Source organism: Macrobrachium rosenbergii, chromosome 20 (assembly GCF_040412425.1).
Source record: "Macrobrachium rosenbergii isolate ZJJX-2024 chromosome 20, ASM4041242v1, whole genome shotgun sequence".
NCBI lineage: Eukaryota > Metazoa > Arthropoda > Malacostraca > Decapoda > Palaemonidae > Macrobrachium > Macrobrachium rosenbergii.
Genome location: NC_089760.1, coordinates 35,085,001 through 35,102,500, shown reverse-complemented (window position 1 = coordinate 35,102,500; position 17,500 = coordinate 35,085,001). Strand labels below are relative to the sequence as shown.

Here is a 17,500-nt window from a genome sequence, read left to right as displayed (position 1 = left end):
AGGTTCAGTGGAACGGTCAACTCAGTGTTGTATCTCTTCGGGTGCATTGCAGACAAGTAGAATCAAGGGGGAAATTCAACGAGTGGGGATTCATTTGGAAGAACGCTATAGATAATGTCAAAGATTATACGAATCGCGGATAAGGAGGCAAGGAGAGAGTTAAAGCTTGGCAGTAGAAGGAAAGAAAAGGTTGCTGAATTGCGTAATCCAAGGAATACTGATTTTCACAGAATATTTTTGGGTCTTCTCCCTTGAATCTCTCTGCTTTTCTGAGAGAGAGAGAGAGAGAGAGAGAGAGAGAGAGAGAGAGAGAGAGAGAGAGAGAGAGAGAGAGAGAGAAAGGCGATGCTTAGCATCCGATGTGGAAGAACTGAATGCCGTATGGTTCGATCTAAGATACGAGTATACTCTAGGAGTAGTCAGGTGTGGTGGGCAGTTGGTCAAGTGAGGCCCTAAGACCCAGCAGATTGAAGGACGAGCTCTTCCTCACTCATCTGGTTCTCTGGCCCTTTGTGACCGTCACCAGACCCTAGTAAGAGGAGTCTCCGAGCATTGAACTGAGCTGAGAGAATAAGTTCCTATAAAAGGCATAACAATTGCCGTCGTCTTCCTCCATTACGGGTGAAGGTTTTGAACTATAAGTTAGTGTAAAGGTTACCTGTTTTTTTTTATTATACCTTTGTTATGTTTACCATTCTGGTTGTTTTAAGTTTTTATAATGGTTAGGGGTCAGCAATTACAACTGCATTGTTTTATGCGCGAAGACAGAGTCGGACTCAGGAGCCTTAATCTATTTCGGCTTCTGTCAGAAGGTAGTAAATGGAAAAGTTGTAAATTAACCGGTGGGTTATGTTTAATAGTTAATGAACTGACTTAAAGTAATCTAAAGACAAGGGACCCAGTGTGAAGTTCCACATACTCTTTGTAAACTACCGTAGGCTGGCTACGAATCCCTGAGATAGAAATAAAACAAAAACTTCGGCCCAATCGAGTTTTCTGTACATCGTATAATCAAGGCCACCGAAAATAGATCTATCTTTCGGTGGTCTCGGTATAATGCTGTATGAGCCGCGACCCATGAAACTTTAACCACGGCCCGGTGGTGGCCTGTCCTATATCGTTGCCAGATGCACGATTATGGCTAACTTTAACCTTAAATAAACTAAAAATTAATGAGACTAGAGGGCTGCAATTTGGTATGTTTGATGAGTAGAAGGTGGATGATCAACATACCAATTTGCAGCCCTCTGGCGTCAATAGTTTTTAAGATCTGAGGGCGGACAGAAAAAAGTGCGGACGGGCAGACAAAGCCGGTACAATAGTTTTCTTTTCGGAAAACTAAAAGGCGAACAATAAGACTAAGAATACAGTCTTTTTTATAACCTTGTTTTATACACGAAAGGTTCAGTGCTACGATAGCTTGGTCATTCTTCTCTAGTTAAGCCACTTCTTGGGTCTTTTACTTCGTTAGGCTTCGCTGACAGGAAAAAGATATCCCATTTCATTCGTCCTTTAAGTTTTGATTGCGCGTTATTCGAGAATCGTTTTGATTTGGTTCGGGAAAGAAGGCAATCAGCGTTTCGGGGAAGTAATATGTTATTTTCTCGAAGTTGTAATTTTCAGTTATTAGTGTGGCTAGTTCATGTTAATGACTTTGTTGCTTTCGTTGATTTTTAAAAAGATTAATTAAATTTAAAAAATAATTTCTTAATTGGCCATCTTGCTCGGGGGTAAAATTTACTCTTGATTAAGAGTCTAGTAGACACATCATCAGATTGACAGTTATACGAGAGAAAGTGTAATGGACAGGTCCTTGCCCTAAAGACGTTATGTACCGTCCTTAAGCTCAGACTGAAGCACCTAAATTCTGCATGCGTATATAAGGGCCAGTGGTGAGAGTGGACTGACCCGGCCCGATCTGTACTAAAGGTCAAACGTGGAGCTTTTTATTCGTTGACTATTGATTTTACCTTGAAGAAATATGTGGATGAACACTATTAATTTTTATTCTGAAAAATCTGGATATATGTTATATTGATGTGTAGAGATTAAGTTAATATTGTGGTATTTGTATTCTGTGATATGATTTTGTATGCCTTCTACTCGCTTTACACACACACACATACACATGTATATATATATATATATATATATATATATATATATATATATATATATATATATATATATATATATATATATATATATACAGACATGCATACATACTGCAAATACCAGAATTAGGGTCATGTAACAGAATGCTTTCCAAGTACTCCCGTGCATTTTCTTTATACCTGTCTTCAAAGCATATGGATACAGTAAATATACGAAATCGCTAAGGAAGCATTCTTCTGTTTTGCCCTAATTGGGCTATTTTAAGTATATTTTCATAACTCGTTTTGAGTCATTTTTAGCTCTCTCTCTCTCTCTCTCTCTCTCTCTCTCTCTCTCTCTCTCTCTCTCTCTCTCTCTCTCTCTACTCATATATATATATATATATATATATATATATATATATATATATATATATATATATATATATTATATATATATATATATATATATATATATATATATATATATATATATATATATATATATATATATATATATATATATATATATATATATATATATATAATCAGATTAGCAGTTCAGAATTTTCCCAATAATTCTTTATAAGCTGGCAAAATGCCTTTCATCTTAGTTACCTTCAAGTATTTCCATGATTAAATTTAAATGATTAATACTGTGCCATCGTCATCATCATCGTTATCATCATCATGATTAATAGCTTTTAAACATTTCTTATTAAGGTAATAAATTTTTCATAGAGCTCCCTGCATAGATAACACCACAGATAGTGATTATTATAAAGCCATTTAACAGGAGTATAGGAAAGGGGCAAAATTTTATGCTTAAACTTAAAATTATGATAAATTAGGGGACTGTAACTCATCTTTCATGGAATTCGATTTTTGTAGATAAACTTACCTGTGTCATGTCTTGATTCTCAAGGAATCTTGACGGCTTAATATTATTTCCTTAAGGCATAAATAAAAAAAATCGAAGACAAAGCCATCCAAAGCGAGAGTTTGAGATCAGCGCCAAACAGTTCACTGTTCATATTAGGCTAAGACACAGGCCACGCCCCTCAGCTGGAAGAGCTGCCATTGTTTCCCAGAGAAGAAACTATTAAATATTCACATGACCTCTGGAGAGATCGGGCTGTTGTTTCTATCCAGTGGATGGGGCTTGTGTCTTAGGGTGGAAGGAAATCATCGTTAAAGAAATATAATCTACCATGGCTGCAGTACTTACAACAATCGTAGTATGACGGGCAGCAAGAGAATGATCGGTATCTCGGCCGGCACCCTTCTACGGGCAGCAAGCACTTGGGTGCAACGCACCGCTGCTTGCCCCGAATACAGAAGCAGTAAGAGCATTCGTCAGGGGATACCATAGCCGAGCCCTCGGCAAAGACTGCGGCCTCTGTCACGCAGCCTGATGATGTTGTCGCCATTGTCAGGTTAGCCGTTAGATTGCAAGAACGGGAGAAACACACAGACATGCTTATGTTTAGTCCGAATGCCATGCTTCATTTATTAAAATTATTCTAATTTTTGCAGTCTTGCAACTTGATGAATTGAGGAGTTTAATTTGTGATATGTGTTTACGAGCAGTGCTTCCTTCTGAAAATTCCTTATATTCACTGTAATGGGGGACGTTAGTATGTACGTGCTGCTTTTTTTTCATATTAATTCCAAAAAAGTTGCTGAGACTGCTTGGACTAATAGTAAACAGGCAGAAAACATTTCATTTAGCTTAAATGGTAACTTCCTTGAAGACCTGAAGAAAAGAGAATTGTAGGAGAGTGCTTTTGTAAGTTGGTATGGAGAGCTGATGTTATTGCGAAAGATTATCCATGTAGAGATACTGGTTTAATGGGTTATTAGGCATGGCATACACAGAGGTATTTTCAGGGGGTGTGCGAGAAGGCGATGAGATAAATAGTGTTTAAATGCATTTAAGTTGAAAATTGTTGTAGGAGGTGATGTAAGGTCAACTTTCCTTGTATTTTGCTAAATAGAAAAAACAGTATGGAAAATCTTTAGGAAAGAGTCCTTACGGAGGCTTCCAAAAATTTAGAAATACTGGTTTTAAAATACTGAGCGCCCACATGAACCACAATACACTGCTTTTGATGAATATTCAGCAGAGTGTATAAGGCAAGCTACTGGAAGTGTTTCTTCAAGGAAACAGGCCATGTTAAGTATGTTTTTCAAGGATAAATAGCTGCGTAAGGTTTATGGGATGCTTATCAGGGATGAGAGCAGAATAATCTGCATCTTGTCAGAAACACGAGGATAGAACCAAGTGGAATACTTAGGGATGACAACCTTTTCAGAACTGGAGCAAGAACTGTCAAGAGATGAAGGAACCAGTGCTAGCTTAGAGCCACAAGGCTTGAGGGTCCTGTGCCTGTTCTAGGACACATGGATGAAACCCACCATAAAATTAAGGGATAAAAGTATTGCCCAAGGATTAGGAATATTAAAATTTTCAAGGACAAAGAGATATATCCCTATTCAGTAGAATAACAAAGTACACATGTTCAGTGACTTAGAGTAGATGACCTTTGCAGAGGATTGAAACAACATTAGGCTCAAGAACGGTGCTTCAATTATCTTTCCAAGGACATAAGGTCAGAGAATACCCAGAAACAAGATATGTAACTGAGGGGGGGATGGCATGTTCAGGGTCTTGAAACAGTAGCTATGCTAAGCACTGAGGGACAAGCAACTGTTCTAGAAACGATTTCAAGGAACTGGTCAAGGTTTTGCCAGGATTAAAAGATGGAAACCTACTGACGATAGGTGAGGTAAGGTACTGTCAAAGAACTCTGGTAGAGGAAGGGCACGGATAATGATCTACTTTGACACCTTAGAAAAATTGCTGATTTTAAGACTCAAGGACAAATTTCTCCTCAAGTACAATGATAACGAACAGGTTAAGGACCGAAGGACTAGGGTAAATGTAATAGGACTTAGGTTAAGGACCTGCCTGAGAAGTCAAGGAGAAGGCCCTGCTCAGGAACGAACATCAGGAAATATGTTGTGCTACTCAGGTGTGCTTTACTTTTCATATTTTCATGTTCAAGCGAAGTATAAAGTTGAAGGAAATAAGGGAAGCAGTTTCTTAAAAGATAAATTTGAGTGACATTTTAGTGAAATGTTCACCTTCAGTTTTATGGAATTCCCTAGCAATATTAACTTACATTTTAATCCAAAAACTGAGGCATGCTTTAGGTATAAGTAGAAATCATGGTTCTTAAAGTACAAGGAAGATTTTGTTTGTATAAGCTGGTTTTTCATAAGGTCCCATTATCCTATTCTATACAGTATTTTTTTAATGGAAAATTTTCAAAAATGAGGAAGGTTTGAATAATTATATTCCCAATAATTAATATATTAATATAGCGATGTTGGTTAAAGGACTAAGAATATAGTAGAAGAAGCGAACGAAAGACAAGGTTTGAACAGATTATATATATATATATATATATATATATATATATATATATATATATATATATATATATATATATATATATATATATATGAAATACATAAATACATTAAATGACTGAAATATTTTTTTCTTTTTCCACAGGCTCCTGTGATTGCAGGTGAAGAGGTGAGTTGTAAAAAGCATCGTCATCTGTGTTATCAGAAAGCAAAAGTGTATTATTCGCGAAGCGGACACGTTAGAATATTGTTACGATTTAACCAGCAGTAAATTGTATCTTGTTATACTGACGTCACGGGTTTTGGATTAGTTTTTGTGTTTTATTTTATTTCTTGACGTGGATGTGCTTGTTTTTTGTTTCCAGTAAAATTTTTTATTTGTTTGCTTTTGGGCTTGTTTGCAAAATCAATTGTCAGTATGACAAGTATATTTATTTTGAGTTTTTGTTCAAGTGATTGAATGAAATCATAATCGTTCTTCTACCACGTGTGGATGTTTATATATGTATGTATGTATGTATTTATAAATATATTTACATATATGTATATATGTGTGTATGTATAGATATAAATGTATGGATGAATTGTGTGTATATATGTGTGTATGTGTAGATATAAATGTATGGATGAATTGTGTAGGTATCTTGAGATAATTTCTCATCTACCAGTAAATGTGTGGGTTTTAAATTAATGTGAAGAGAATTGTATGAATGACTTATTCAGGTCACTGAACGAAAACCATTAATTTGATGTGAAAGATTGAAATTAAAAATACGAAAGTGAGTTAATTGTTGTTAATTATTGGGTGATTAGTTGTTAGTCGGATTATTTCTTCCGTCTGTTTTGTCGGTTCCTGTTCGCTATTTAGTCTTTGTAATATGGTGTCAAGGTTACTCGTGATCTGCCGTTAAATATTCTTTATGTTCCTAATGTTGTTCTTCCTTCTGGTGTTGCTCTCCTTGCTCATTTCCGCTTTATGTTGTGTCGTTCCGTTATCATCGTCATTCCTCCTGGTTGGTTTTTTGTTAAATATTGTATTCCTTACTTGGTTATTTCTACTGATTTTGGGTTCAATAGTTTGGGTTATTTAATCTATTTCTTAATTTCCCATTTTTATTTCACATTTTAAAAGATTTTTCGCCGAAGAATCCCTCCTTTTTTCAGTGTGTGTTGGTTATTTATTTCAAGTTAATATGACATGTTTATTTGACGTAAGTATGACATACTTTTTTAACAAAAATATGACATTTATATATCCCCTAAATATGACAGACGTAATTGTTTATCTCACTGTTATCGCATTCGAATTTGCATGCGTCGTTGACTTTGACTCTCTTATCGGTAAAACGTTTACGGTCAGTTTATCAAATCAAATTAGCGATGAAAGAGTTGACAAATTTGTATCGTTAAAGTTAATCGCCTTGTTAATGAACAACAGAAGTCTCTCTCTAGTAATTTCGGTATTAGCACGTTTTCGGACGTGTGTATAATATATATATATATATATATATATATATATATATATATATATATATATATATATATATATATATATATATACATATATATATATACACACAGTATATAACATATATGTTTATAACATATATTTATTTGTGTTCGTGTTTTTTTCTCAGTTTTGCCATGCATGAATATTTGAATAATTATCAGGTGTACACACTAATGTGGTATCACAGTGTAACTCAGAATCACTGATTTAGAAAAGTGTATTTCATATTTATGGAAAATATGAAGACTCATAGAAAAAAAATTCATTACTGAAAATCTATTAGGATTATTTATACGCGTTTGTATTCAATTGTAGGAAAAGTAACCCTTCTTTTCTTCGCTATTTTTTCTTTATATATATATATACATATAGGCTGTTCCTTGAAGTCTGCTGTATGGCATAAAGTTTTTTATTTTTCTAAAAAAAAATACCCGCTCATGCTGTCAGTAAAAATAATAATAATTTTTCCCACAAATTCCTGGAAATGATATGAAAAATCCTATCGGATGCGAGATCGACTTCGATTTTTTTTTTTTTTTTTTAGATGGAACCGTTATCTCAAAAGGGAACCACCTTCAGTTGCTGATAAAATCTCTCAAGATAAAGCATTGAAAGACTGGACCAATGAACTATAAAAAGGAGGAACCTTCAAAGAAAATTCATGACTGACGAAATATAATGTTTGGACCAGGAGTATAACGATAACAAGTGACTGCTGTACGTGGGTCGGTCACGCAAAGGATTTGACATTTGGAACTTGACGGATTAACTGTCTTATCAAGGATTTCATTGTGTGCAAGAGTGTGTTCTATATGGTGTATATGTGTGTGTGTAGATTATATATATAAATATTTATTATATATATAAGATAATATATATATATACACAAACTTAGCTGTATATGTATATATATATATATATATATATATATATATATATATATATATATATATATATATATATATATATATATATATATATATATATATATATATATATATATATATATATATGTGTGTGTGTGTGTGTACATGTATGTATATATATATATATATATATATATATATATATATATATATATATATATATATATAAATTGTGTGTACTTATGCATGTTTGCGTGCATGTACGCGTGCGCGCACATGCGAATAAAGTGTAGAGAAACACATGTATATTGGTAATGTCCTTCAATCCTAACTGTAGCTCCAAGAGCCCAGACGTTAGCTAAACCTTACTATTTCTTACCCCTTGAACTGGGTTTGGTCACGTTCTGTTGGGAGCCCCGCCGCCGCGTTCCGAAGACGGAGGCGATCGCGGCCGGATCACTTATGTGGACGTTTTCCAGCTCGGCCTCTGGGCCGTCCTGAACGCCCTCCAGCTGCGTGTCTTTCCGATACAGACGGTTGTTTTCCAACTCACCTTCTGGAAGAGAGAGGAGATAAGGTGTCATTAGCGAACGAGGAACGGATGATTAGTCTAATCTTTCATTAGCGAACAAGGGACGGATGATGAACCTAATCTTTCATTAGCGGACAAGGAACGGATGATTAAACTAATCTCCGTAACGTTGTTTTCCTTACTACCTGAAAGGAATTTTTATAAGGAGGGGAACATTTTTTAATAAAATCTGGCTTATGTTATGGATACACAACACCTTTGTTGTTTGTTTGTAAGTGAATGGCAGTATGGGTTCGTGTTCTCGTACATTTCAGAAGTGTGCGCGTTCATGAATGTAGAAAATCTATTATTGTAGGAGTGTATATTTTAACATACGATTATGGTATACTTCTTTTCAATTAGAACAATCCATGTTACGTAATTCATTATATATATACATATACTTATAAATGTATATATATATATATATATATATATATATATATATATATATATATATATACACACACACATATGTATATATATATGTATATAGATATACACGCACACTCAAACACACACATAGGCTATATACACATTCATATAGCATATATAACAAAAAGACAAGTTTTACTAAAAGGGAGTGGCCCCAAAAAGAAAAAAACGCAAGTCACCGTAAGCCTGCGCGCGCGCACACACACACACACACACACACACACACACACACACACACACACACACACACACACACACACACACCACGTATATCACCCTCACGACAACACAAAAAGGCGTAGGTTCGAGGCCTGGTCATAGTAGTTATTTGTGATTTAATATTTAGATTTAAGTGTATATACATATAAACATATATATATATATGTGTGTGTGTGTGTGTGTGTGTGTGTGTGTGTGTGTGTGTGTGTGTGTGTGTGTGCCCTAAAAAAGTAATTCAAAGCATTCACTAGTTGCGCTTAATGGATTTTATTAAAGCCATTCGAAACGATGCCTCAGTGCGGGGAGAGGATGAGACCGCTCATTTTAGGAAATATAAAAAGACTTCAGATTTTTCCTCGCTATTATTCCTTGGCCTTTCAGTTTCACGAAACTTTTATGTAACCAAAGGTCTGGGTCGGCTCTTTAACCTTGAAATTCTCTAAAAGAGAGAGAGAAAGAAAGAGAGATGAAGAGAGAGAATTTTGACCGGAGGGTCGTCGTTGAGGTGGTCTGCAAAGATCAAGAGGTTATACGAGTTCGCGAGTGAAGTTGATTTGGGCAAATTACATGCGTTGGTGATTTCAATGAAGGTATGCAAATGATCTGTCTCTTTCTGTAGGCAGTTTAGGAATTCTCTCGCCGCTGCGCTTTCTTACTGGATTAAAATGAGGGATGGAAGTCATTATTTGTGAAATACGAGTCTGCTACACGATTAAAACCGTCACCAAAATTTCAGGAGCAGGTATCAAATGTTAAATCGTCGACAGGAATATTTTTTTTTTTAGATATTAAATAACCCCAAAATACGTAATCGATATGAGGATCATTGAATCTTGAGAATGGTTTAGAAATTATGTCTTTTATATTCATACACGCACACATATATGTATTATATATAGGCCTATTTATTTATTAAATAATACAAGAATCAAGTGTCATTTTACACACCAACAATTTTTGTCTTCTAAAAGAGGGTGGTTCAGAGAAAAACAAATGACAGTCGCATCCATGTTGACCTCATAATTGCTTGATTCATGGATGACACACCTGCTTATATACCTGTGTAATAACGTATCAGCATTACATATCTATTCAGAGAACACTTATGGTGTTGGACAGTTTTTGGATTGGTTAAAAATCTTTTAAATCCGATGCTGAAAGTTTTATATACATTTGCAATGATTAAATTATTAATCTCGAACTTGGGTTTGTCGTTATTGCCCTTTATTATGTATCCATACAATTAGTAAATGTTTGTGCCTGAACAGATATATACATTTCGAAACTCCCTCTTATCAGTAGAAATAATATTTTGTTTTATAACACATTCTTCCGTATGATAGCTTCTTTTGATAAGTCGAGTAAAAGCCCTTGGATAAAACCGAACAGACCTAGGCGCCCGGTCCTCGTTCCCCCCAGCAGCAAAAGTTGAAGGTCGAGCTAAAAGTGAAATTATGTCTCGAGAAGCGACGACGCTGGGGATTCGTAGAGACTTCGTGAGGAAGATGTAATCGGAGAACGAAAAATGATAATTCCTTGAGAGGGGTTCCAAATACCTGTGGTTGAGGGTTTTTTTCTTTCTTTCTTTCCCTAATGTGGGCATGGTTTTGCTCTTTTCGTCATCGTCTCTCTCTCTCTCTCTCTCTCTCTCTCTCTCTCTCTCTCTCTCTCTCTCTCTCTCTCTCTCTCTCCTTATATGGTCTCGTAATACTAAATTAAGGTAGTGCCAGCTAGTGATCTCTCTCCGTGTCTTTCTCGATTTTGAGGTCTTATATCCTTTCATATAGGCATTTCCTGGTATTTAGACTCTCTCTCTCTCTCTCTCTCTCTCTCTCTCTCTCTCTCTCTCTCTCTCTCTCTCTCTCTCTCTATCTATATATATATATATATATATATATATATATATATATATATATATATATATATACGGACACTAATCCTTAATCAACCAGAACATTATTATTATTATTATTATTATTATTATTATTATTATTATTATTATTATTATTATTATTATTACCACGCTGCATATGTCGATAAATGAAGTCCTGCGGTTAATCCACAGTTCATTGAATTTTAACGACCATTTAGTTACTGTAAATCCGTTCCACAAATTGCTTCCGCAGGATTGGATTTATAGTGAGATGGCACCGAATTCGTTCGCAAATTGCCTCATTTAAAGGAAAACTATCCTGACTGATCTCTGAGGATTTGTGGCAGTGTAATTGGAACCAAATTATAGGAAGAGCTTTTCTTCGCCTACACCGGAAATGTCGGTTTTCAAAATTCGCCTCGCCAATAGGAATGAACTGTAGAATTACAGCGTCATGAGATATTTTTCAAGGAAAGGCAAAGAGAAAAACAGAGGCAAGTAATCTCTCGTAGGCCGAACCTACACTCAAGTTGGGATTCCCGTATCACACGTTCCGTTAGAGGGACTTCTGTTCTGTTCTTGGAAATGTGCTTGAGGGCCTTGGCAAAGGGTTCACACGAGTTAGTGGATGGAAATCAGATGTCCAAACACATGTCTTTGGTTACAATATTATCGTTATTATGGCTGCTGCCAGACTTTGAAACTCTTCCTGCTTTCGTTTTCTCCGTTTCAGTAATCGTACATTCTCCAAGAGGCAGGGCTTTCGGTTCCTTACTGCATTATTATTTTTAGTTTTCTGTAAAACTTTTTTCTGTCTGTACTTTTTCTGTCCGCCCTCAAATCTTAAAAACTGCTGAGGCTAGAGGTCTGCAAGTTGGTATGTTCATCATCCACCCTCCAATCATCAAACATACCAAATTGCAGCCCTCCAGCCTCAGCAGTTTTGATTTTATTTAAGGTTAAAGTTAGCCATAGCCGTGCTTGGCAGCGATATAGGATAGGCAACCACCTGGCTGTGGTTAAAGTTTCACGGGCTGCGGCTCATACAGCATTATACCGAGACCACCGAAAGATAGATCCATTTTCGGTGGTCGTGATTATACGCTGTAGCGACTGTACGGAAAACTCGATTGCGCCGACGAAACTTCGGCGCATATTTTACTTGTTTCTTTTGTTTACTTCCGCCCCGAGCCCGGTAAACGCATTGGGTTGCCCGTCCCATCCGCCTCGTCCTTTAAAATATACACTCTTACGAAGCCTAACTGGTGTTCAGCTTATAATGACCATATGTGGAAGAGATGAAAGGATCAAAATAAGGCGGGATCAAGGTCAGTTACAGAAAAGATTGATGGTAAAGGAATAAGTACGAATAAATAATAACGTATTTTGAACACGTCTAACTTGTGACGTAAGTGGTAAATGGTAGTTACCATCTATTTAAACACACTAAGTCTGGGGTAATTTCTCAAGATATTCCTGTCGCTTTTATAACAGTACTAATATGAATCTTGACATTGAATATTTATTCCAAAAGGTGTTCATTACTCTTCAGAACTCAGCTAGGCCCATGGCCTCCTCACATGGCAGATATACCAAGTCCTCTTACAAGTGAGACGAATGTCACAAACAGTAGATTCAGAGGCCCCAATTACTGTCATTGTTCTTATTCAGAACGTGCAAATATTCATGTAAAGCAAACTTTAAGACCATTAAGCTATAACATGAGCTTCTGCTAAATAGATTGTCCATGCAAATAAAAATAAGGAAAGAAAGAATTGTAATCTCATGCTTATAAACATTGAAGAAATTTTATGGTAACTTAGTAATATGAAAAAAAGAAATACAGCGTAACATCTGGATATTGCACATTCATAGCACCGCAGAAAATATATATATAAAAACGAATACTCATGCAAACGTGAGGAAGATTTATTAGCAGGTAAATGCAAACACCAGACGCGGCATTAACGGAAGAAAGGATTTTTAAATATTCATAACACGCTTGAAGGTAATTTATGTTACCTCGCCGCCAGGGACAGCGGTGGAAAGTTTGTTGCGTATAAGTCTTGCAGGTTGCGTAAAACACTTTCAGTATTTCTCTCTCTCTCTTTCTCTATGTAAAACACTTTCAGTATTCTCTCTCTGTCTGCGTTAAACACACACACACACACACACACACACACACACACACACACTCTCTCTCTCTCTCTCTCTCTCTCTCTTTCTCTCTCTCTCTCTCTCTCTCTCTCTCTCTCTCTGTGTAAAACACTTTCGGTATCGTCCATGTTTGCGTAAAACTTCCTCTCTCTCTCTCTCTCTCTCTCTCTCTCTCTCTCTCTCTCTCTCTCTCTCTCTCTCTCTCTCTCTCTCTCTCAAAGTACATGTAATTTCCATGTTGCAGACTTGAGCATATTACCTAGTGGCAAATGTTAGATATTTTTCTTAGAGCGTGTATTCGAAAATAATGTGCAGTGAAATCTTTCAGCATTTCACGAACAATAGCTTAATAGCAATAATCAAATATGATGGTTCCAAATGCCGTCCTTGTGGAGACCCATTTAAACAACCCGAAGTGTCCTTGGAAGAAACACCTCTGTTGCCAAGGATCGTAGAAAGTTATGTACACGAAGTGAAAGAACCCGGATGGGAACGTCCGCCACTCCTTTTTGGGAACGTGGAAGATGTTACTTAACATTCGAGAATCCTTGAATTGAAGATCTCGGGAGTCCTTGAATTGTAAGTAAGCCTCTACGCTCGGATGTACTTAACGGGTACTATCGAAAGGTGGCCATTACTAACCAACTCTGAATAGAATTTTAATGGTTTTAATGCTACGGAGTTTGCGGCATTTTTATGTGCTATGAAGTTGATTCATGAGGATTTCTTTACTGTAAAGTTGTTTTGTTTGTTGTATATTCTCGTTCCCGATGCTGTTTATTTATATTTCTAAATTTCTTATATGAGTATAGTTATTCTATTTATATTTGTTTAAACTTGGAAATTTTTAAACAGTTTTTGAAAGCGGAATTTTTACTTTGCTCTGTTTTTTAATTAAAAAGCTCTCGATCTTAATAGTATGAATTCAGAGGTTTTATTCAGTTTCCCGTACGCCGCAATACGCTTTAGTTGACGCTCGCTGCGTTTACAAAAGCGTAGAGTAGTAATTCCAGGCAAACGGGAGTTTTATTATAACGGACAAGAATAATTACTACGAGAGGGGTTGATGTCCTAACGTTGAGCGTAGACCGCGAATTATCTCTGTAGGGCGATGATGATTCTTCACTGCGCAATTTAAGAATTTGAGACCCAGGAGGAATTTCCTGTTATGTTGAGGGTGGAAGTGCGTTATTTATTAAACAAACAAACAAATACGGTTAGCAGTAAACTTATTAAGTTACTTTATGTAAGCTTAAGTTTTAAAGTGACTGGTTCTTTTACGTAAACTCTAAATACTTACGTCAGTGTAAAAGCATAACAATTTCAGAAAAAAATTCTTATTTCGTGGTCATACTAATTTTCACGTGAATATCAGATAAATTTACTAGTACCCCTGTCAGCCAATTTGAAGTATTTCTAACGACTATACTCAACTTAGTATGAAATTACTGCTAAGTCTCGGTCCATAAAATGCGCAGAACACCATCATACTGTGGGTTAAGAAAAGGATGATTTTATAAAAAAATTCTCACAACTGAGAACACACTCATCTTATTAACCAAATTGTGGAATAGCCTTGTTTGTCGTATTTTAAATTCACAGGACGTTTTCAAATTAAATTCTTGAAATTTTTATACATTTCTTATGGCGACGCCACAGAACTGAGGACTATTTTTATATCAGCCTGACCTTGCATGCCAGCTAATCATATCCTTTTTAAAAGGAAGGTCTGGTGACGATGCTATCTCGGGCCCTTCAGAAAGCCGGTCCGTCCATTCCTTGCTGCTCGCCCTTCTCGTCTATTCCCCTTCCATCCTCTTCTTCCTTTTTGTAATCAGTCATCTCACTCACCCTCTCATCTCTTAATCACCGTCTCCCTTTTCTCCGCCTCTACCCGTCTAAGCCTCAAATACCGTCTTTTTATCCCCACAATCTTCTTCCTCGAATCCTGTTTTGAACTAACCCTAAACTAAAATCCTTTGGCCAGATTCTGTCATTTCCTGGTGGTGAGGTAATCGAAGGATCTGTCTTTGTATGGTGATGACTTCGCCTGGGAGATTTTCAGAGGGACTAAAACTTTTGAAAATGACCCAGACTTTAATTTTTTTTTTTAAGCCATGTATTGTGTATGTTAGATCCTCAGATTTTGGTTCACTTTAAAGGACGTCCATCTTTTGTCAGTCTGTGGAATATTTTGGGGCACAAGAGGATAACCATGCACGTAAACTTTTTCTCCATTTGATTTTTCTTGTTGCTTCTTATGCTGTACTTTGGGTGGGTTTGTCAAAATTCGGGTATTTGTTTTCACATTTGACTGTGTTATATCTGTCGGTTTGCTATTTGGTCATTCTTCATTACCTCTAATCTTGAATTTTGTGTACGTCTGTCATGTGTTTATTTCTTTACTTTTGTATATATATTTTTTATCATAGTGCGTCCAGATGTGTAAGAAATTCCGTCTGGTTTAAAATAATCATATTGGGATTTTCTGTGGAACTGGGTATTCCCTGTATTGGCCGTGATTTTTACCTAGTTTTGAACAATTTCCGGTGTCTACAGTATGTTTCTTGGTAAGAAAAATGGTCATCTTTGCTTTCATCTGGTGCTGAACTCCCTTATCGTCTCCCACCACACACTTTGCAATTAATTATCTGCGAGTGTTTAGCCGGTCCGCTGGTATAATGGTTGGACTCGTGGCATGCCACTCAGATGTCGCGAAGTTCGCGTCTCCCCTAGGGCGATGAAAAATCATTGGCTTTGTGTCATGATCAGTTACTGCTGCAGTGTGGGGTCTGCGGTGGGAGGTTGAAACCAACATTCTTTGCAAGCTTGAATTTCAAGTCAGTGGCCCCTTTGGTGTGCTTGTTCCATGTGAATAGGTTTCATCTACTGAAATAATAATAATAATATATAATAATGCGGTAGATTGAACAGCAGTATGTATTTCCATCAGCTTCAGGAACTTATATTTTTGTGTCGACCGTATGTATAACTAAAATCAGAATCACTTTCAAGTATTGAACAATTTTTAATGAAACCTCTCTTTATACTGTCATCATGCGACTCCCGCTGCATGATTTGGTGGCTATCAATAAAGGTCTAGCATTTTTTCACTACGGAAGTCATGCCAAATCCTCAACGATATCCATCAAAGGTTATTACCTGGAGGAAGTCTTCCTGTGAAATTTTCTGCCAAATTTCAACTTCCGTTCGCGAGATATTTGGTATTTGTTTCCGTCTCGGTCCTGAAGATATCTCAAAATATATTTATTTAAAATTTTGAGAACGATTTTGATACAGCACCGTTTTTAGCGCCATGTTCTTCTTTACTTACGTAACTTGCTCTGTAACTTGTGTACTATTTTCGCGTGCTTATTTTGTTGTATGGTACATTTATTTATTTATTTGTGATATTTGCTATAGTTTTTTCATTTATCGTCTGTGTTTTGTATATTTTATTTTAGGATCATAAAAAATTCCACAGGGGCAACTTTGCGTTCGAATTGCTAATGCCCTGGACTCTCACTCGAAAGACCGGTGTTCGGTCCCGTGGTGAATCAGAAACTTATGTGTATATATATATATATATATATATATATATATATATATATATATATATATATATATATATATATATATATATATATATATATATATATATATATATTTCTCTTCTTCTCGTGTCATACCTAAGACGTTCTTGTTCATTCCAAAATTTCTCGTTTCTATTTTCTCCGATTGGGATTTCTAGGCCGTGTACTTTGCTGTGTCATGGCTTGAACTTTAGGCGGAACAATAACCCTCTCTCTCTCTCTCTCTCTCTCTCTCTCTCTCTCTCTCTCTCTCTCTCTCTCTCTCTCTCTCTCTCTGTTCAGGTATATGTACTCGGTCGCTTTTGTGTTACTGTTTAAGATGTAATTTTGTAAATGAATATATCACTTTCTGATACTTGATACATCTTTCGCTTATCTATCTATTAATCTATCTATCTACCTGTGCATATATCTGTCTATTTATTTCTCTGTCTATCTATCTGTCTATCTGTTCATATATCTATCTATCTCTCTATCTGTGTATCTATCTGTGCATATATCTGTCTATCTATCTATCTATCTCTATCTACCTGTGCATATATTTATCTATCTATCTATCTATCTGTGCATATATCTATCTATCTATCTATCTTAGCATATATCTATCTGTCTATCAGTCTATCTGTCTGTGCAGATATCTATCTATCTATCTGTCTATCTATCTATCTATCTGTCTATCTGTGCATATATCTATCTATCTATCTATCTATATATCTATCTATCTATCTATCTATCTATCTATCTATGT

General features: G+C 36.0%; 2 protein-coding genes across 10 annotated transcripts in view; one reads left to right on the top strand and one right to left on the bottom strand.

The window, feature by feature from the left end:
• The window catches only part of LOC136849248 (DNA oxidative demethylase ALKBH2-like), a 657,271-nt gene that overhangs the window by 57,320 nt on the left and 582,451 nt on the right, over nucleotides 1-17,500 (top strand). For all 3 annotated transcript variants that reach the window (XM_067122516.1, XM_067122515.1, XM_067122514.1), the window contains exon 2: nucleotides 5,674-5,697. The gene's annotated coding sequence lies outside the window, so the exon portion shown is untranslated. The remainder of the gene's footprint in view (nucleotides 1-5,673; nucleotides 5,698-17,500) is intronic.
• Nucleotides 1-17,500, bottom strand: part of LOC136849244 (mucin-2-like) — a 194,099-nt gene that overhangs the window by 55,758 nt on the left and 120,841 nt on the right. For 4 of the 7 annotated variants that reach the window (XM_067122499.1, XM_067122500.1, XM_067122502.1 and 1 more), the window contains 2 exons: nucleotides 8,284-8,460; nucleotides 3,322-3,504 (listed from right to left, as the gene is read on the bottom strand). The exons of 2 other annotated variants lie outside the window; for them this stretch is intronic. In XM_067122499.1, the coding sequence (XP_066978600.1) occupies nucleotides 3,322-3,504; nucleotides 8,284-8,460 (360 nt within the window). The remainder of the gene's footprint in view (nucleotides 1-3,321; nucleotides 3,505-8,283; nucleotides 8,461-17,500) is intronic. One more of the 7 variants, XM_067122501.1, reaches the window with a different exon arrangement.